The sequence below is a fragment of the Pollachius pollachius genome (assembly GCF_949987615.1).
Source record: "Pollachius pollachius genome assembly, chromosome: 4".
Classification (NCBI taxonomy): Eukaryota; Metazoa; Chordata; class Actinopteri; order Gadiformes; family Gadidae; genus Pollachius; species Pollachius pollachius.
In genome coordinates, this window is record NC_136937.1 from 797613 (window position 1) to 820224 (window position 22612).

Below are 22612 nucleotides of genomic sequence, written 5' to 3' on the forward strand. Positions count from 1 at the left end.
GGGTACTCAGAGTAAAAACACATCAGTAAAAAGGTAGAATATTTATTATTTATTAATTAAAATAATACTTATTTTAAGTATTATTTAAGGAAGTACATATATATATATTTTAATTTATTAAGATAATTAAGGACTTAAAAGCTGGAAACAAGTGAAATGCTCTCGCCTTAAAACAGCCTTGTAAGAAGAATTATCTTGTCAGTGTGAAAACTGCAGTGTGATTAAAAGGTGTGTGTGTGTGTGTGTGTGTGTGTGTGTGTGTGTGTTGTGAAACTTTGGATTTCCCCGAAACCAAGTGACCTGGTCTGAGAGGGGCGTGGCTTTCCGTTCGTCTCTCTCTTCAGTCTCTTCCTCATCGACATCCTCATGATGTTTACAAGTCAGGGGAAATAAAAGTGTGTGTGTGTGTGTGTGTTCCCCACAGACACCAGGAGAGGTCAAAGGTCACCAGTGCTCAGTCTCTACAGCAGCATCAAACAGAGCTGATCAAGGTGTGTAAATGTCCACCAAGACGTTTGACTTCAGCTCTACATGAACATTAGAAAGCATCTCTTGTCCAGCGGGAAGGGAATCCAGGGAAGATGCTTCTGGTATCCACACTTAGTTCAGAGTAAAGTTCTCCGTGATTTTTTTCTGTTCCAGAGGGCTGAGGAGAACGCACACGCTTTTCTAGACAAGGAGCTGAAGAAGCTCTGGAGGGATCTCTTCTCAGATTACCCACAATGCTCAGAGAGTCAGAGGGAGGAGGAGGAGGTGGATGGTAAGAAGGAGGAGCAGAGGAGGCGCGCCATAGAGGGAGTGGTGGACATCACAAAGCTCTGCCTGATGGAGATGAACCAGGAGGAACTGGCCGACACACTGTGGGGCGGTAAGAGACTCTTATTTTGAAGACAGAAAATACTCTTATTTTGAAAACAGAGCAGTAAGAAACTTTTATTTGAAACTGAATATGCTGTTATTTTGAAAAAGAGGAGGCTCATGCGGAAAAAAGAGATAGAAAAAAGTAGAAATAGATTTTCAGGTTTAATGGTTTGATCCAGATATGCAGGGTTATGGTGGGGGTATCAGGTTAAGTGGTTTGATCCAGATATGTAGGGTTATTGTGGGGGCATCAGGTTAAATGGTTTGATCCAGATATCTAGGGTTATTGTGGGGGTATCAGGTTAAATGGTTTGATCCAGATATCTAGGGTTATTGTGGGGGTATCAGGTTAAAGAATGCTAAGCATTATACTAGGGATGTGAATAACTCCAATTTTTCATGGTCGAATAATCGGTGGGTGGTATGAACGAATAATCGATTAATCGATGTGTGCCGACATTCACAAAGGCAGCCATGGATCATCGGCAAGAAATCACTTAATATCTTAAACGCAAAACAACAACTACCTGCTAAGTAGTTCCAGTCAAATTGTCTGTTCAGCCCTCAAAACGAGAGCTGGTAAATTGTGAAAAATACATTAAACTGTAATCCGAAACGCGGTTATATGCTATAGTCCCTACAGTATCTGTGGTATAAAGGCTGAATCGCGACGGTCTACTTTCAACATAAAGAGTATGTATTTATAATTTGAAATTCGTCCCAGCCTTTATACCACAGATACTATAGGGTCTATAGCATATAACCGCGTTGTCTGATTACAATTTAATGTAACAGTAACTGTGCGTTCACACCAAACGCGACGGGGACACAAGATCCCATACAAAGTGAATGTAGAGACGTGTATCGGGCGAATTATTCGCTAGATAAAACCGGCGACATGTTTTGTTTTGATTTTTGACAAATTCGCTCCAGTTGAAATGTTTCAACTTTGACGCGAAATTCGCGTGATGACAGCCATCATCGTTCAACAGCGTGGCCACTAACTGACATATGTAACCTAACAGCCAATCAGCGTTCAACCGGCCAACTCAGTGCAGTGCAGTCCGGGTTGAACCGCAGCATGGAGGAGAAAGTGATTGTTGCCGTTTGCGACTCCCGGAGCTCTATATATAATAGTATATAATATGATATAATTGCATTTATAATATCACGGCCAAAAGCTCTGTGCGCCTCCGGATGGCCGTAGCGCGGGGAGCTCTCGTAGGGATTGGGCTTCTCGGGGTTTGTTTACCTGCGTTGCTATGGTTTCCGGTCTTGTGTGTTCCAACGGTTTATTAGGTAGGCCTATCTAATAAATCCGTGTCTAATCAATACTTCATTCACTGCCTCTTCCGTGGTCATTACAATATTATGAATAGACTGCCTCGGGTCCTCCGACGTCTCTCCCTCTTCCACAAAAGGTAAAGACATGCAATGGTGGTTATCTCGGCCGTGGTTGAGAATGAATTGGCATGAAGCACCGTTGGCGGCCAAAAGTTGTGGCGCGACAAATTCTCTTGACTTGCACAGCGAAAGATTATGATTTGTGGCGCGACAAAACTTTGGCGACAACGCGAACGGGCGACAAATTTGGTGTGTCGCGTTTGGTGTGAACACACAGTAAGCTGACAACATCGCTACTTAACACCGCAGCTACAAATTAACCGCACGGAGATAACCATGGCAACCGGTCAAACACATTTTCTGATGGCGATAATTCTGCGCGCACATCCGCCGTGTTGATAAGCAAATAATCCCCCTATAAATGAATGGTCTTCATTTATTTTATATGACAAGTGACCGTGGTATAAGCGGGATAATGCGCTTGGACACCTGTCCAACATTATTTCTGTCCTTTAATTCTTGTTTATTTGAATTGGGAAAAAATGTTAACGGTCCAAATGTTAAAAATCGACTTTGACCCTCGGGAACGAATAATCAAATATTCTGACCCATCCCTACATTATACTGCAGATCAACAGCAGAATAACTCAGTTGAAGAGATGCAACACTATCTTGTTATATCAGCATAACAAGACACTGATTCACTATCATTATTACTATCAATATTGACCTGGTTCAACCGATGTCACCTTCCACTAACTGATGTCTTCTGTTGTTTTCTCTTTTAGGATCTGATGCTGTCGATTGCCAACAAAAAATCAAGTCTCATTTGAGGCAGAAGTTAAATTGTGTGTTTGAGGGAATCGCTAAAGCAGGACAGCGAACCGATCTGAATGACTTCTACACAGAGCTCTTCATCACAGAGAGAGGCAGTGGAGAGGTCAACAAGGACCATGAGGTCAGACTGATTGAAACATCTTCCAGGAAACCAGCCAAGGAGGAAACACCAATCAGATGTGAGGACATCTTTAAACCCTTACATGGAAAAGATCAACCAATCAGGACAATAATGACAACTGGAGTGGCCGGCATTGGTAAAACCGTCTTAACACACAAGTTCACTCTGGGCTGGGCTGAAGGCAAAACCAACCAGGACATACACATCACATTTCTCCTAACTTTCAGAGAGCTGAATTTATTGAAAGGGAAAGAGTTTAGCTTGGTGGAACTGCTTCATCACTTCTTTATTGAGACCAAAGAAGCAGGAATCTGCAGATTCCACCGGTTCCAAGTTGTCTTTATCTTGGATGGTCTGGATGAGTGTCGACTTCCTCTGGACTTCCAGAACAACCCGATCTGGACTGATGTCACAAAGTCCACCTCGGTGGACGTACTGCTGACAAACCTCATCAGGGGCGTCCTGCTTCCCTCCGCTCGCATCTGGATAACAACACGCCCTGCGGCAGCCAATCAGATCCCTGCTGAGTGTGTTGACCAGGTGACAGAGGTGAGAGGGTTCACCGACCCACAGAAGGAGGACTACTTCAGGAAGAGATTCAGAGAGGAGACGCTGGCCAGCACAATCATCTCCCACGTCAAGAAATCACGAAGCCTCCACATCATGTGTCACATCCCAGTCTTCTGTTGGATCACTGCTACAGTTCTGGAGGACTGCTTCAAAACATCCCAGAAAGGAGAAGAGATGCCCAAAACCGTGACTCAGATGTACAGCCACTTCCTGAGGGTTCAGTCCATACAGGGGGACAGGAAGTACCATGGGAGAGCTGAAACAGATCCAAACTGGAGTTCAAAGAGCAGGGAGATCATTGTTTCTCTGGGAAAACTGGCTTTTAACCAGCTGGAGAACGGCAACCTGATCTTCTACGAGGCAGACCTGGCAGAGTGTGGCATCGATATCAGAGCAGCCTCAGTGTACTCAGGAGTGTTCACCCAGATCTTTAAAGAGGAGTGTGGGCTGTACCAGGACAAGGTGTTCTGCTTTGTCCATCTGAGCATCCAGGAGTTTCTGGCTGCCCTTTATCTGTCTTGGTCCTTCATCCACAATGGTGTCAATCTACTCTCAGAAGAACAGCCAGCCTCCGTTGAAGATAAACTCCTACTCTTCTACCAGAGTGCTGTGGACAAGGCCTTACAGAGTGAGAACGGACACCTGGACTTGTTCCTCCGCTTCCTCTTGGGCCTCTCTCTGGAGACCAATCAGATTGTCCTACGAGGTCTGCTGGGAAAGACAACAAGTAGCTCTCAGACCAAGAAGGGAACAGTGTCTTACATCAAGAAGAAGATAGGTGAAGATCTCTCTCCAGAGAGAAGCATTAATCTGTTCCACTGTCTTAATGAGCTGAACGACTGTTCTCTAGTGGAGGAGATCCAACAGTCCCTGACATCAGGAAGTCTCTTCAAAACACATGTCTCTCCTGCTCAGTGGTCAGCTCTGGTCTTCATCTTACTGTCATCAGAAGAGGAGCTGGAAGTCTTTGACCTGAATAAATACTCAGCTTCAGAGAAGGGTCTTCTGAGGCTAATGCCAGTGATCAAAGCCTCCAAAAGATCTCTGTAGGTTCACTCATAATAATGTATGACAATACACAACACAATATACCTGATAGTAGAATATATAAGTTACAACTAACAAAACTTATCTTTAGGTTCACTAATAACATGCATTACAATAAACCCCCTAACCTACTTTTCTAATAAAGATAAAGACAATAACTTAATTTAAAGTTACACAGATTATTCAATTAACGTTTAAGGATCTAATGCAGTTCAATTAATAAAACATATCTTATTCAATTTTTTAACACCTTGAAGCAACCAATAACGGATTAACGTCCAATAACGTAATAACTGCCATTAACGTAATAATTTAAATGTAATAAAGCCAATAACATAGTAACTTGCCAATAATGTAATAAAGTTGTTGAGCCAATAATTTAATAACTTTTTTACCAATAATGTAATAACTTATTACGTTATTGGCTGGTTATTACGTTATTGGCCTTGTATAATTTTTTTTTTGAAAATGTAATAACTGAGCCAATGATGTAATATATGAGTTATCACTTTATTGTATTTTCATTTTGTATCACATGTTTAAATATCTGACCTTACAGTGACCCCTCCACCCTCATACCCCCTCCAAAGGATGCTTTAAAGGATCAAAGAGTGGATTTGGATTTATATGTAACTCTAAGGTTCCCCTATAGTAGAACTTTGAAAAGCTCACGACTCCGTTGAAGCGTCTGCGTGGTGACGGAGTTGGATCCACAGAGTACTATAACAGAACCCTAAGGGTTCCATATAAATCCAAAGGAGGGGAGGGGGGTAGGAGGGTGGAGGGGTAACTGTAAGGTCAGATATTTAAACATGTGATGCAAGATGCAATAATAAGGCTAAGGGTGACAGTTTCTCTCCAGAAATTGAAAATAAAATAAAGTGATGCCTCATTTATTATGTTATTGGCTCAGTTGTTACAATTTCTAAGTATTCTTTTAATACAAGCAGCTAATAACATAATAAGTTGTTATTCTTTGCAAAAAGTTATCACGTTATTGGCTCATCAGCTTTATTACATTGTTGGCAAGTTATTACGTTATTGGCTTTATTACATTTAAATGACCTTACTGGCAGTTATTACGTTATTGGCTTTATTACATTTAAATGACCTTACTGGCAGTTATTACGTTATTGGCCGCTATAACGTTATAGGTTGATACCCAAGTCCTTCATTACGTTTAAGGTAAAAAATGTAGGTCATTTTAATCACAGTTCCTAACATGTTGTGTTTATTGTTTGTGTGAAGGCTGAATGGCTGTCATCTGTCAGAGAGATGCTGTGAAGCTCTGGCCTCAGTTCTCAGCTCCAACTCCTCTAGTCTGAGAGAGCTGGACCTGAGTACCAATGATCTGCAGGATTCAGGAGTGAAGCTGCTCTCTGCTGGACTGGGGAGTCCACACTGCACACTGGAAACTCTCAGGTCAGTTTTACTCAAGGTACAATTCTAAATAAATGCTGAACATCAAAGTTATATAACTCAGCTTATATCTCAGTACCTGTGATGACCATGTTCATGACTTTGGTATCATATAAAGGCTACACATTGTTGTTTAGGTGGATATTCTAATACATCCATATGCCTAGTTTGACACCTAAGACCTCCTGAAAGCCTTAACAGCAATATTTCCAAAAAAAGATTTGAAACTTGCAATTGTCACACAAAATGTATTTTAAAAGCTTACTATGTCCAGTATTCGCTGTTCAAATAGATAAAATAAAAAAACCCACATATGAACAGGTTACAGAAAAATATTGTTACATTGTATAACCAGGGTGAAGCGACAACTCATAAAATCTCTATTTATTGTGAAATAATAAATAAGAAGAGCAAATAATTAATAATAGTTTATTAATAGTTAAAGAAAGTTGTATTATGTATATGTGCAAATGTACAAATATATAGCTATACATATAAATAATTTATTATTGAAATGTAGGATACATTAATAATTATATGTTCATTATTAATAATAGTTAACTCACTATTTTAAAACATATTTACCTTACTCAGTGAGTTCTGTTACCTGGACACTATTTGGGTTGAACCAATAGGATTGGTTGATAAAGAGACTTCAGGGTCATTTGGGGAAGGGTGAGAGGTCACGGGTGAGCGGGAAAAAGGAGAGAGAGGGAAGAGACAAAGGAGGAGAGATCTTCATCTCTGTAGAGATCGCCCAGCTAAATGATGTTCAAACATTTACTTATTAGTTGTTTGACGGTTAAATTAGTATGGGAGAGAGTGTATGTGGGGATGGTTTTATTTGTGTCTCTGTTCATGTCGGGGATGTTTTACACGTTGAGTGTGAAGCTAGCTTGGTTTGCTAACCCCCGAAGCATCCTCTGAACGGGATATAAATCATCAGAGTAGAACACGAGGTCCACAGCAGGGGGTCAGGTAGCACCAGGTCCACAACAGGGGGTCAGTTAGCATCAGGTCCACAGCAGGGGGTCAGGTAGCACCAGGTCCACAGCAGGGGGTCAGGTAGCACCAGGTCCACAGCAGGGGTCAGGTAGCACCAGGTCCACCGCAGGGGGTCAGGTAGCACCATGTCCACAGCAGGGGGTCAGGTAGCACGTGGTGACCGGAAAGCCGCGCGGTTCCCCTGAGGAAGATCATCCCAGGATTCCAGTTTCTGCCTGTCGCCTCCTCCGTCTTTTCTCATAATGGAACCAGGACTTTGTTTTGCTCGTGTTAAGAATGAAGAGTGTATCGTGATGCGACACCGAGCCGTACAGGCCTGCAACGTTTATGGCGGTAGATCACTGACTAAAGTCACGAGCAAAAATTACTTTGCGCTCCCACATAAGTAACACATCTGTGCACACAAATCATTACTGTAAGCACTGATACTGCACTCGCGCTCAGTAGTTCTGACCACGAGAGCAACAATAAAGCCTGTGAGGAAGAAACGATTTATTGAGTACACACGGAAAGTGAAGCAGCACACAACTGACGCCCCCGCGCGCACAAATGCTGTCTTTGCTCTTGTGTTCGCAAAATGTTTTACTGCTCGCTCTGATATTTTTTCTATTCAAAACACAATATGCATAATATTCTAATGTAACTTCTAATAATATACAAAACATCTCTGTAGATCTACTACTATCATGTATTACAATACATAATAAACATAATAAATACAATAAAAAGCAATATTAATATACAAAACAATTTCCAAACACTATAAAACAACTATTCAATATGATAAATGAATGAATAAATTGTTAAATTTATAAAACATTTCTAATAATTGATTTAAACAAAAGTCCTTCATTACGTTAAAATTAAAAGATCTGGTTAAATAAAGGTTTAAAAAAATATATATATGTAAGTTATTTTAATCACAGTTCCTAACATGTTGTATTTATTGTTTGTGTGAAGGTTGAATGGCTGTCATCTGTCTGAGAGATGCTGTGAAGCTCTGGCCTCAGTTCTCAGCTCCAACTCCTCTAGTCTGAGAGAGCTGGACCTGAGTACCAATGATCTGCAGGATTCAGGAGTGAAGCTGCTCTCTGCTGGACTGGGGAGTCCACACTGTACACTGGAAACTCTCAGGTCAGTTTTGCTCAAGGTACAATTCTAAATAAATGCTGAACATCAAAGTTATATAACTCAGCTTATATCTCAGTACCTGTGATGACCATATTCATGACTTTGGTATCATATAAAGGCTACACTTTGTTGTTTAGGTTGATATTCTAATACATCCATCTGCCTAGTTTGACACCTTAGACCTCCTGAAAGCCTTAACAGCAATCTTTTAAAAAAAAAGATTTGAAACTTGCAATTGTCACACAAAATGTATTTTAAAATATTACTATGTCCAGTATTCATTGTTCAAATTAAAAAATTAAAAAACAACAACTAATATGAGCAGGTTACAGAAAAATATTGTTACATTGTATAACCAGGGTAAAGAGACAACTCATAAAATCTCTATTTATTGTGAAATAATAAATAAGGAGAGCAAATAATTAGTAATCGTTTATTAATAGTTAAATAAAGTTGTATTATGTATATGTGCAAATGTACAAATATATAGCTATACATATAAATAATTTATTGTTGAAATTTAGGATAAATTAATAATTATATGTTCTAACTATTAATAATAGTTAACTCACTATTTTAAAACATATTTACCTTACTCAGTGAGTTCTGTTACCTGGACACTATTTGGGTTTAACCAATAGGATTGGTTGATAAAGAGACTTCAGGGTCATTTGGGGAAGGGTGAGAGGTCACGGGTGAGCGGGAAAAAGGAGAGAGAGGGAAGAGACAAAGGAGGAGAGTACTTTATTCTCTGTAGAGATCGCCCAGCTAAATGATATTTAAACATTTTCTTATTGGTTGTTTGACGGTTAAATTAGCATGGGAGAGAGTGTATGTGGGGATGGTTTTATTTGAGTCTCTGTTCATGTCGGGGATGTTTTACACGTTGAGTGTGAAGCTAGCTTGGTTTGCTAACCCCCGGAGCATCCTCTGAACGGGATATTAATCATCAGAGGATATTTTTTCTACTCAAAACACAATATAAATAATATTGGAATATAACTTCTAATATTATACAAAACATCTCTGTAGATCTACTACTATCATGTATTACAATACATAATGAATACAATAAAAAGCAATTTTAATTTTCAAAACGATTTCCAAACACTATTAAACAGCTATTCAATATGATAAATAAATGAATAAAATGTTAAATTAATAAAACATTTCTAATAATTGATTTTAACAAAAGTCCTTCATTACGTTAAAATTAAAAGATCTGGTTAAATAAAGGTTTAAAAATATATATATGTAAGTTATTTTAATCACAGTTGCTAACATTTATTTATTGTTTGTGTGAAGGCTGAATGGCTGTCATCTGTCAGAGAGATGCTGTGAAGCTCTGGCCTCAGTTCTCAGCTCCAACTCCTCTAGTCTGAGAGAGCTGGACCTGAGTACCAATGATCTGCAGGATTCAGGAGTGAAGCTGCTCTCTGCTGGACTGGGGAGTCCACACTGTACACTGGAAACTCTCAGGTCAGTTCTACTCAATATCTCAAACAGTTACACCACAAGTTCTACATCAGAGGACATTGAACAGATTTACCTCCAGAAAGTTAACAGGTCTAAATAAATAAGTAAATGATGTCGTCTCAGGGCTCAAGACAAAAACTCAAATGCGCACCCCTTTATTAGACGTGAAAATGTTCTTGGTCTCCTACCATCCATCTGTGTCCATTCATGTGAACAGATTCACTCACTTTAAATGAGTTTAAGTTAATGTTTAGAATGCATAGGGGGCAGTGCTTAATTTGAGCCGGAACACGCCGGAACATGTTCCGGGACCTCCTGTGTCACTATGAAGAATGAATTCACTTCAGTTCAATGTTGTTATCTGTCTTGTTAGACTTTATTCCCCATTGAAGTTCCACGGAGGGGGGAGGGGTGGAGGGAGGGGGAGGGACAACGAAAACATACATAATAGTAGAATATTAAAGTTATGATAACATAGAGGACATCTTTCGAGGTTAACTTATAACATGTATCTCAATATACATCACGTTATAGTGTTGTGTTCATTATTAATAAAAGGTAACCCACTATTTTAAAACGTTATAACCTTGTTCAGTAGTCTGGTTATATGGACGCTTTGGGTTTAACCAATAGGATGTGTTGATAAAGAGACTTCAGGGTCATCTGGGGGAAGGGTGAGAGGTCACGGGTGAGCGGGAAAAAGGAGAGCGAGGGAAGAGACAAAGGAGGAGAGCACTTTATTCTCTGTCGAGATCGCCCTGCTAAATGATATTTAAACATTTACTTATTAGTTTGAACCAGTAGTGGTGTCGCGTTGTCCTGCTTACTACGGTGAGGGCTTTGTATAATTTAATTAATAATTAAGGGCGACACTGACACATTTGCCGCCCTAGGCACTGGACCAGGAAGTGCTTCATAAAAGGACCGTCACCAACGCAACGCCACTTGTGTTTGGAGTAGGACATTCACAAACTGGTTGCTAGACTGGAAAAACACAGGATTTTACACACGGTGTGTGTGTGTGTGTGTGTGTGTGTGTGTGTGTGTGTGTGTGTAGCTTGTCTGGCTGCCTGGTCACACAGGAAGGCTGTGCTTCTCTGGCCTCAGCTCTGAGCTCCAACCCCTCCCATCTGAGAGAGCTGGACCTGAGCTACAATCACCCAGGAGGCTCTGGAGCTGCGCTGCTCTCTGCTGGACTGGAGGATCCACGCTGGAGACTGGACACTCTCAGGTATGGAGAGGACAGCTCACCACTCAGGGACAAAGTCTCCTACAAGGATTCATGCCTCTGCTAGATGAAGTGGTTTGAAGAGGCAGCTGTAACTCACGTTGTGTACAACGTTATGAGACGGCCGATGATGAAGGTGAATGTTTCAACATGCTGCTCTCACTTTGTTTCCCCCCCAGTGTGGAGCACGGTGGAGTGTGGAGGCTGAAACCAGCTCTAAAGAAGTGTAAGTGTCTGTTTGATTCATCACATCACACACTCACTACTGAGATGGAAAGTCCATCCACACAGCAGGAAGTGAGATCAGATCCTACTGGGAATGAGGATGATGGCTGACATCATGTATCTTCCATATATTAATACTGTCCAATCATCATGAAGATAACATCTGGGCTCGGGGGAGGGGGGGGGGGGGGGGGGGGGAGATGGGGGGCTGATGGTCCCGGTCCTGGTCCTGGTCCTGGTCCGGGTCCTGGTCCTGGTCCTGGTCCTGGTCCTGGTCCTGGTCCTGGTCCGGGCCTCCCACCACCCCCTCCTGGGGGCGGTGAGGGGGAGGGGCTGAGGGGGAGGGGGCGGACCTCCTCCCTGGGGTAGTGGAGGTGTCTGTCTGTCGGTTGTAGGTGTAGGTGGAGTCTGAAGCAATAGCGTAACTTCACATGACCCCCCCCCCCCCCTCACATGTCATGTTCAGGAGAACAGTACCAGTGATGATGATGAGGATGAAGAAGGGTTCAGCAGCTCATCATGTCTGGTTCTCCCTCAGATGCCTGTGAACTCACCCTGGACCCCAACACGGCCCACAGAGACCTCTCTCTGTCTGAGGACAACAGGAAGGTGACGCGGGCCGGAGAGGACCAGTCGTATCCGGATCACCCAGAGAGATTTGACTCCCAGTCCCAGGTGTTGGGTAGAGAGGCTCTGACTGGCCGCTGTTACTGGGAGGTAGAGAGGAAAGGATGGGTTGATATAGGAGTGACATACAGAGGAATCACAAGGAGAGGATGGGGTGGTGACAGCCTGCTTGGACTGAACAACAAGTCCTGGAGTCTTGATTGTCAAGATGATCGTTACTTTGCCTGGTACAATGGTAAAGGAACAGTCCTCCCTCTCCCCCCCGCTGGCTCCACCAGAGTAGCAGTGTATCTGGACCGGCCTGCTGGCTCTCTGTCCTTCTACAGAATGTCCCCAGGTGGAGGAGGGTCCTCAGACACACTGACACACCTCCACACCTTCTGGTCCTCCTTCACCCAGGAGGACCTCCTCCCTGGGGTCGGGGTATGGTGGGGGTCCTCAGCGTCTCTGTGTCGGTTGTAGACACACACACACACACACACACACACACACACACACACACACACACACACACACACACACACGAGGGGCTGGGAGAGTGGGGGGGGCTGAGGTTGAGGGGGTGAGGGGGGTGAGGAAAGGGTGAGGAGGTGAGGGTGCGCATACATTACACACACATGCGCCCACACACACACAGGAGAGGGGGTTCCATTTTTTCAAAACTCGAAGCACAAATCTCCTCACTGAGCACACTTGGTTCACCTGGAAAACACTGGCCTGCAGAACGCCACGCCCAATTACCAACTGGTCTCGCTCACTTCTCTCCTGTTCAAACTCAACTGGCAAAACCCTTGAGTCATGTGTGAGAGCATAAAAGAGGCCTCAGGTGAGCTCTGCTGTGTTGGAGATGAGCTGCTCTGGCCTGATCAGGATGGAGGTGGGATACAGACTGATTTACATGTGTGGGATGGCTCAGCGGGTTGGGTGGCTCCATGTTTTCTCAGATAGTCCAAATGGCTCTGCCGTTTGTCCTTTCCGTTATTATGCTCTATGTGGTCATCGTGTTATCTCCCTGTGTGTTTCACCGGCTGACCGACCCCCAACCGACCCCCCCGGGGACTGCCCCGATCTTGTTGCCCCCCCTCAGGGTAGCTGTGTTAGAGAGCCCACCCCGTCCCAAGGTCTGGTGCCCCAAACTCCCCAACGTTTCTAAGGCTAAGCCTTCCTCTGGGCCCTTTAATGTTGTTAGACTAACAGAACCACTTTTCTGCTGGGGACAGAGAGAGCTGTCAGAGAAAGGTGGAGCTTCACCGCCCAGCAGAGGGAGGTGTCTGGACAGCCCATTTCCTTTATTTTACAGTTTTAAATCTGTTTTGGTTTAATCATGAGTAACCTAATGAGTTTTTTTTATTTTTTAATTAGCCTACACCTGGTTTACTTGTGGATGATGAGTATGCATTTTTATGTTTGCTATTGCCTTGCTATTGAGTTATGCTTCATTTTGTGGATTTAGATAATTGTTAATTGTTTACCAGTAGATCCACTGAATTCTCATTTAATGGGTGATCTTTAAACTATGTTTAATATGATGGAGAGGGAGGAATGTAGAATGTTGGTGTATTTTAGTGTCTCTCTGTGTTCACATCTCTTAGTCTAGGAACAGGCCAGTGCCTCTCTCTCTACTGTACGAGGTGTTATTTCCAACATTCTGTCATTTGTGATGTCCCAACAAGGACGAACCAACCTGTCATCTGGGACATAGCCAGGGCCATATACCTTATCAAGGGAGACACTGTTATTTTGTTATTCACTCTTTCTTTCCTATAATACTGGCCCCAAACCTTTGGTTCGGTGAGAAGAGGGATCGACAGCCAAGGAGCACGTCTGGAGACTGCTCCTCACCTCCTACACTGAGACTATCCCACCTAAGTCTGTACCTGTGCTGTATTACATCCTCCAATAAACCTGCTATTAAACCCTCTGACCCAACATGTCAAGTTGATTTGTTGAGTCTTTACTCTGCGTAACTTATTACCGCTGTATCAGCTGTTTTTTTCTTTTTTCTGTTCTTTTTCTTTTTCTTTTCTGAGAGCTTATGTCAGCCCTCTTCAGGAACGCCCGGAAGGCCGGGAACTTCTCCCTGCACTGTCAATTGTCCCCCACCCCCTGGCCTGACCCTGGACACTTATTATAAAGTTATAACAGTTATTGTTAGTGTGATGGTTTAGAGCAGGATAACAGCTGACTGATATAAAGTTATAGCAGCTTATTGTTAGTGTGATGGTTTAGAGCAGGATAACAGCTGACTGATATAAAGTTATAGCAGCTTATTGTTAGTGTGATGGTTAAGAGCAGGATAACAGCTGACTGATATAAAGGTATAGCAGCTTATTGTTAGTGTGATGGTTTAGAGCAGGATAACAGCTGACTGATATAAAGTTATATCAGCTTATTGTTAGTGTGATGGTTTAGAGCAGGATAACAGCTGACTGATATAAAGTTATAGCAGCTTATTGTTAGTGTGATGGTTTAGAGCAGGATAACAGCTGACTGATATAAAGTTATAGCAGCTTATTGTTAGTGTGATGGTTTAGAGCAGGATAACAGCTGACTGATATAAAGTTATAACAGCTTATTGTTAGTGTGATGGTTTAGAGCAGGATAACAGCTGACTGATATAAAGTTATAACAGCTTATTGTTAGTGTGATGGTTTAGGGCAGGATAACAGCTGACTGATATAAAGTTATAACAGCTTATTGTTAGTGTGATGGTTTAGGGCAGGATAACAGCTGACTGATATAAAGTTATAACAGCTTATTGTTAGTGTGATGGTTTAGAGCAGGATAACAGCTGACTGGAAAAAGTTATAGCAGCTTATTGGTAGTGTGATGGTTTAGAGCAGGATAACAGCTGACTGATATAAAGTTATAACAGCTTATTGTTAGTGTGATGGTTTAGGGCAGGATAACAGCTGACTGATATAAAGTTATAACAGCTTATTGTTAGTGTGATGGTTTAGAGCAGGATAACAGCTGACTGAAAAAAGTTATAGCAGCTTATTGTTAGTGTGATGGTTTAGAGCAGGATAACAGCTGACTGATATAAAGTTATAGCAGCTTATTGTTAGTGTGAGGGTTTAGAGCAGGATAACAGCTGACTGATATAAAGTTATAGCAGCTTATTGTTAGTGTGATGGTTTAGGGCAGGATAACAGCTGACTGATATAAAGTTATAACAGCTTATTGTTAGTGTGATGGTTTAGGGCAGGATAACAGCTGACTGATATAAAGTTATAACAGCTTATTGTTAGTGTGATGGTTTAGAGCAGGATAACAGCTGACTGATATAAAGTTATAGCAGCTTATTGTTAGTGTGATGGTTTAGAGCAGGATAACAGCTGACTGATATAAAGTTATAGCAGCTTATTGTTAGTGTGATGGTTTAGAGCAGGATAACAGCTGACTGATATAAAGTTATAACAGCTTATTGTTAGTGTGATGGTTTAGAGCAGGATAACAGCTGACTGAAAAAAGTTGTAGCAGCTTATTGGTAGTGTGATGGTTTAGAGCAGGATAACAGCTGACTGATATAAAGTTATAACAGCTTATTGTTAGTGTGATGGTTTAGGGCAGGATAACAGCTGACTGATATAAAGTTACAACAGCTTATTGTTAGTGTGATGGTTTAGAGCAGGATAACAGCTGACTGATATAAAGTTATAACAGCTTATTTTTAGTGTGATGAGCTCCATGTAACAACATGCAATAAGCATATCGAATGACATCACTATTTCAATTCAATTCAAATCACTTTAATCGTCCCTGAGGGGCAATTTAATGGGGGGGGGGGGGGGGGGGGGGGGGGGGATCCGGGGCTGATCCCAAAAGATCCGGGGCTATAGCCTCGAATGCCCAGGTCTAAAGACGTGCCTGCTACACACATACACACTACACAATCAAGCAACACACACATCGTATCAACAACATTCAACACATGAGTAAGAAGTGCTTCATGAAGTGCTCCCATTCTAAAGTGCATTGCAGCATGTTCATAAGTCAGTGAGCAGCATTAAGGAGCTGGACAGCCCTGGGGGTGAAGGTTGCCTTCCTCCTCTGTGTCCGACAGCCTGGAGTCTGTGTCCTGAGGGGCGCCACTCAAACTCAGGGTACAGGATGTGTTGGTCTGTGGTGACATGCAGTAATGTACTGATAGTCTACACAGGCATAGGCGTCGATTACGCCGGGGACGCCGGGGACGCGTCCCCACCAGTTTTCGGCAAGATTCATTTTGTCCCCCCCAGAAAAAAAAAAAAAAAGAAAAAAAAAATTAACAATTAAAAATTATGTTGGTTATGGTATATATGTTATCAATATTGTAATTGGTTTTTGACAAAATATTGGTTTGAAGTGTGCGGTTGCCTGGTACCATGGTTGTTACTTGGTACAAATAATATGGATGATTTACGACCATCTAGTGGGGAGTCTGCGAACTGCTAACGAAACGTCATCGAAGTGAAAATAAAATAAATCATCCGTACTGTTATAAATTCAAAATTAATTTAAATAGGAAAGCTAAACGTTAAAGCACATAGGGCAAAACACTCCGGTAGCACTAGGCATGCTAGCAAACAGTGTGTCGCGCTGGTAGAGGCTAGCTAGCTAAAAAAACTCAAGAATGACATATTTCTAGAATAATATTAATTTAGCTGAGCTCATAAGACACTAGCACACTTACTGTGCACGTCAGCTTCAACTGCTTAGCTTTAAAAAAAAAAAAGCTCTTATGTCCTGTCCACTCCTTTTTGACGTTATGCTGTATAATTAACTAGGTAGGATGAGAGAATGTCGGGCTCTGGTTGTATCGCTATCTCGTCTTTTTTCAGTTGTGACTAGATGCCCCCTCTGCAGCACCGTAGTTGTGGATTATTTTTGTATGAGGCGCCAGCCTGGCTTGGACAATGAATGAGATATTAATACCAATACTCTATGGCTGGTATGCAATGATGAGGCATCAGACCGTCAATTAATTTTAGCCTGAATACATAGGAAAAAAACACCAGACCGTTAGTACCACGGATGGACAGTATCAGAGCGAAAACCTGTTGAACTAAATGGATGTGGTTAGGCAGCAGGCATGCAGGCAACCCTGCGAGATACATCTGCAGACCACTGGCACATTAATAAAGGTAAGATGCGATATTTATTGCTTAAGATTTCCTGGTACTTTGGCAAGATCATTTTTTGCCCTCATGTGGTCAGCTGTTTTAACTTGAAATAGTACTACTAGCCATAGCCTCCAAGTAGCTTAACTTAAATTATCCAGTGTTTGCGTTCTTACGATGTTGGGTATAGACTAGTGGATATTACGATAGTGGAGTCGGTGGAGTCAGTCTCTTGTTGACTCAAAGTGACTTTTGGTCATTCGCTTTGCTTGAATTCTGGAATAATTGTGTCTGTGTGGTTGGGGGGGGGGAGTGCATGGGTTTCGGTCAGAATGCCCTGTAGATTGGATGGATGTGTGTTGTGAATTGAGAACAGCCAGCTCATGATGTGATATATAGCGTTCAGCTATAAGTATTTTTAGCTTTTTCAATCTTTTTGTAGTGCTATGTTTAGCTACACGTTTGCCCCTTCTGAACTTAAACACGTAGGTAATAAGCTCCTCTTTGTTTATGTTGGTATAGCTCATGCCATGTCACGTCAACATTGAGTGCATCATGGAGCAGAACATAGTGGGTCATCATGTCCAATGCTTTTTGAAAACGTTTTCTTCATAAAACGTGTCAGACATCATTGTTTTGTATAAATTTTATATTAGTAAGCTACATGGGTATCCCGTCTTTCAGAACCTTTCATGACCTGCGCTAAAGAAAAATAAGGTGCATCCTCAATGTACCCAGCGCTTCTGAAAAAGCACTCCAGATTGCGTCTCTGTCCCCACCACATTTCAAACCAAACTGACGCCAATGTACACAGGCTCACATGGTATTATTATATTATACTATTATTACATTATGACATTATTATATTATAATATTATCACATGGTATTATTATATTATAATATTATCACATGGCATTATTATATTTTTCTATTATTACATGGTATTATTATATTATTATTACATTATTATATTATTATATTATCACATGGTATTATTATATTATACTATTATTACATGGTATTATTATATTATTACATTATTATATTATTATATTATCACATGGTATCATTATATTATAGTATCATTCCATGGTGTTATTATATTATATATAGGCCTATTTATTACACATATTCTATAAGGCAGACGTTACAGTTGGCTCAGTGATACTAGTGTGTGTGTGTGTGTGTGTGCGTGTGTGTTTGTGTGTGTGTGTGTGTGTGTGTGTGTGTGTGTGTGTGTTGCGATATCTTCGTTTTCCCCTAAAACACGTGACACGCGCTGAGAGGGGCGGCTCCTGGATCTGCCCCCTCTGAAGGGTCTGTCTCAGCGAGCAGCCCTTCTTCCTCCACTTTAAAACCTTTCACCTGATTAACTTGTTTCATAAACACTTTAACCTCTGTTTCTTCTTGCATTTATACTTTTACTACTTTATACCGTATGGTCGCATTTTAATCCCGGAGTAGATAAGGTAAGAAAAGATAGAGTGTTTACTACCGTTTATATTGTCTTTAGGTTACTGGTAAATAATAATGATCAACCAGTTTACTACCGTTTATATTGTCTTTAGGTTACTGGTAAATAATAATGATCAACCAGTTTACTACCGTTTATATTGTCTTTAGGTTACTGGTATATAATAATGATCAACCAGTTTACTACCGTTTATATTGTCTTTAGGTTACTGGTATATAATAATGATCAACCAGTATACTACCGTTTATATGCGTTTTGTAGAGAATACATCTTAATGTTTAACTGCTTTACTGACCTGTGGTGTATTGAATTTTAATTAATTGAGGGTGATATTTTGGATATTTTGACAGTTGGATAAATTTGCTTTGACATAGCAGTCATTATACCTGACATGTTAAAAACTTACTTTGACGTGAAAAAAAAACGTTTATTGGGGGAAAAAAACATACTTGCAGCTTGACCCTGTGCTTCTCTCATCACAGCCAGATATAAAGGATGGCTGCTTCCTGAATTGATGGTCCAACAAATGTGTACAGTGGCCCAAACACAGGGGGTGGGTCAACTTACCCACTGGTTCATCTTACCCCACCCTCCCCTATATAGGCAGTTGGCTCAGTTTGATCCTTGTGTGTTTGTGTGTGTGTGTTTGTGTGTGTTTGTGTGAGTGATTGAGTCAAATCAGTTCTGTAACTTCCTCATGTTAAAGTTGATTTCCTCATCTCAACGGTCTGTTGCAGCGAGCAGCACTTCCTTCTGCTCCTTCAAAACCGTTCACCTTAATAACTTGTTTAATGAACACTTTAACCTCTGTTTCTTCTCTTACATTTATACTTTCATAACTTTAAAGCGTATGGGACGGAACGTATTTTCCCCAGTCTACTATGGATGAGGAGAGAGAGGAGGGGGGTCCTACCTCTAAGACCGCTCTGTCTGGGGAACATGGCCCCCGGAGCAAAGCTAAGAGGTAAGGAGAAGATCTCTTTCTCTGTGACTGTTGTCCACCTCAGAGCTCAGCAGTGATACATCATGACTCCATCATTAGTCTGATTAACAGCTGTGTGTGTTGTGTAGAAGGCCAGAGCAGCAGGAGAGAACAGGATCCCCTGGACCCAGCCGTGTCTCCATGAAGACCATACGTAACCTATTCAGAAAAAAGAAGCGAATTCGTGAACAAGGGTACGAATTGATAAGATATTATAGAAATACAATGTCTATCCTACATCCATAAACCCTTGTTTCTCTTGAAGAGTCCAGCAGCAGAGAGCAGACTCCCCTGGACCCAGCTGTGTCTCCATGAAGAGTGACCACTCTATGGAACAACCTGTTAACTTTAAAGAACGAAATCAGTCTATTGAGAAGGGGGGAGGATTCATCAGAGATTATGAAAATGACAGCTTTTATCAAACGTCCATAAATCCTGGTTCTTGTTTTTCTAGAAGAGTCCAGCAGCAGAGAGCAGACTCCCCTGGACTCCCCACCTGCATCTCCATGAAGAGTGACCTGTCTACGGAACAACTTCATAACTTTAAAGATGGAAATCACCAACCTTCTAAGGAAAGGTGAGGATTCAACCAATACATCAGGGCTGTTCCACTGGCGGCCCGCGGATCATCTTGATCCAGCCCGCCGACCATTAATCAGAACATGATCAATCTGGATCAATCAACCCCAGGAGGAAGCTGTTTCTGAGCAAGATTGATAGCTAGTTTAATTTCCTCCAATAGGAACCCCTTCTGTCCAGTTAGCCCCGCCCCCAGGACCCGCCCTCTCTGTGCGTGGGCCAACGTCTGCCTCTGCTGGTGCAAAGCGTTTCGACAGCTAAAAAGAGGTTGTTCACGTTGGGAAGGCAAAGTTAGACATGAACCTCAACATTTAAACGAGGAGTGTGAAAGACATCAGTTCAGTAACGCAGGACCAAAGCCTGTGTGTTGATCTGCAACATGGCTATGGCAGTAACAGAAGAACAGACTCTGAAGGCCTTTTTACACTGACACGCCCAGCAATTTCACCATCTTGCCTGTGTGAAACCGAGGGGGTATAATAAAATGTGTCCTAAAATTGGAGTCTAGGCCACTTTAGACTAATTTGGATACTCCTGAATGTTTTTATTTTTTAATGAATGAAGACACCCGCATGCAAGAATGAGTTCACTCCTGAGTCTAGGCTACAAATGCGATTTACATAGGGGTCCAGTAGGGTAAATTGGGGTGCTGGCTCACGCAGGCCATTTACTTCGGGCAGTGTAAACTTGCGGACCATGCCGGGAAAAAGGCGTGCATAAGACGGGCATATTTGGCAGTTTAAAAACGTCTTGAGACGCACCACATCACGCATCGGTCCAGCTCCAGTGAAACACACCGATGTGTCAGATGCTCAGCAGCAAAAAGAAAAAGCGTGAAAATCAGTTTGGTTTTCAGTTCATTGCACCTGCCAAACAGATTACACTGAGTGGAGCAGTCGACCGCTCCAAGAAGGTGGCCCAAAGGCTTGGCAGCGCCAGTAGTAGCGGTCGATGAGACGTCTATTCTTTTCTATGTCTATGGGTACCACAGCCTCCCTCCGCGTCGCATGGCCTCTTGGTCCCGATAAGAAACCCTTCACAGAGCGCCTGCTGTAGAGAGCAATGATGAGCTGGAGAAGAACAGTCTGTCCTAACAGTACCAATGTCAAATCACGTGTGTGTGTGTGTGTGTGTGTGTGTGTGTGTGTGTGTGTGTGTGTGTGTGTGTGTGTGTGTGTGTCTGTGTGTTCTCCACAGACAAAACCAGGAGTGGTTAATGGTTACCAGTGCTCAGTCTGTACAGCAGCATCAAACAGAGCTGATCAAGGTGTGTAAATGTCAACCAAGACGTTTGACTTCAGCTTTCCATGAACATCAGAAAGCATCTCTTGTGGAGCTAATAGTCTCCAGGCTTCCCTCTTCAGACCAGCGGACGTGAATCCAGGACAGATGCTTCCGATGACCTCAGTGAGTTCAGAGTAAAGTTCTCCTTGATGTCTGTTCTGTTCCAGAGGGCTGAGGAGAACGCACATGCTTTTCTAGACAAGGAGCTGAAGAAGCTCTGGAGGGTTCACTTCCCGGATTACCCACAATGCTCAGCGATACAGAGGGAGGAGGTGGATGGTAAGAACGAGGAGCAGAGGAGGCGCGCCATAGAGGGAGTGGTACACATCACAATGCTCTGCCTGATGGAGATGGATGAGAAGGGACTGGCCGACAAACTGTTGAGTGGTAAGAGACTCTTATCTTGAAAACAGAGAAGAAATACACATTTTGAATAGCAGTAGGAGATTATTATTTGTTCTGTTCAGACTAAATGACAAAATGTGAGACTTATACATTTCAAACTTCAATGTGGGGACAATCTTTCCTCTTTGGGAATTTGATTCAAATGTTTCCTAAAAACACAGTGTTCCCACTGGCATGCTCGCTGTAATGACCCCCTACAGTAGGTCCCCTCGTATCCCCGTTGTGCTGCTGTTCTTACCCCCTCCTACCTGGGTCTCCTCACTGCTGTTCTTACCCCCTCCTACCTGGGTCTCCTCACTGCTGTTCTTACCCCCTCCTACCTGGGTCTCCTCACTGCTGTTCTTACCCCCTCCTACCTGGGTCTCCTCACTGCTGTTCTGACCCCCTCCTACCTGGGTCTCCTCACTGCTGTTCTTACCCCCTCCTACCTGGGTCTCCTCACTGCTGTTCTTACCCCCTCCTACCTCGGTCTCCTCACTGCTGTTCTTACCCCCTCCTACCTGGGTCTCCTCACTGCTGTTCTTACCCCCTCCTACCTGGGTCTCCTCACTGCTGTTCTTACCCCCTCCTACATGGGTCTTATTTTTTGTTTTGATCATGCTGTTGGCTAAGCAGCTCTTGCCGTTTTTGACTCTAGATTGTTTTATGAATTGAAAGGCGACCTTGGGTGTCATGAAAGGCACCTTGAAATAAAATATTATTCAATGTAATTATTAGGGGTCCCCTATTGTTTCTGTAACGTTTTTTATCCCACAAATTCTGTAAAAGTCATACTGCAGCCTATACCGTAAATCGAAAACTCTTGAAATTTTCAGGTATGGTTACCAAAAACTTCCACCACCTAGAAACCAAAATTTGTGGTACTGCACCCAAAGGTGGTGCTAATGTAAAAAA

The 22612-nt window shown here is 42.3% G+C and overlaps 1 protein-coding gene across 2 annotated transcripts in view; it reads left to right on the forward strand.

The window, feature by feature from the left end:
• LOC307074784 (uncharacterized protein) overlaps nucleotides 1–22612 on the forward strand; it is a 146851-nt gene that overhangs the window by 35446 nt on the left and 88793 nt on the right. For both annotated transcript variants that reach the window (XM_079735129.1, XM_079735130.1), the window contains exons 14-19: nucleotides 425–491; nucleotides 643–868; nucleotides 2994–4779; nucleotides 6029–6202; nucleotides 8165–8338; nucleotides 9641–9814. In XM_079735129.1, the coding sequence (XP_079591255.1) occupies nucleotides 425–491; nucleotides 643–868; nucleotides 2994–4779; nucleotides 6029–6202; nucleotides 8165–8338; nucleotides 9641–9814 (2601 nt within the window). The remainder of the gene's footprint in view (nucleotides 1–424; nucleotides 492–642; nucleotides 869–2993; nucleotides 4780–6028; nucleotides 6203–8164; nucleotides 8339–9640; nucleotides 9815–22612) is intronic.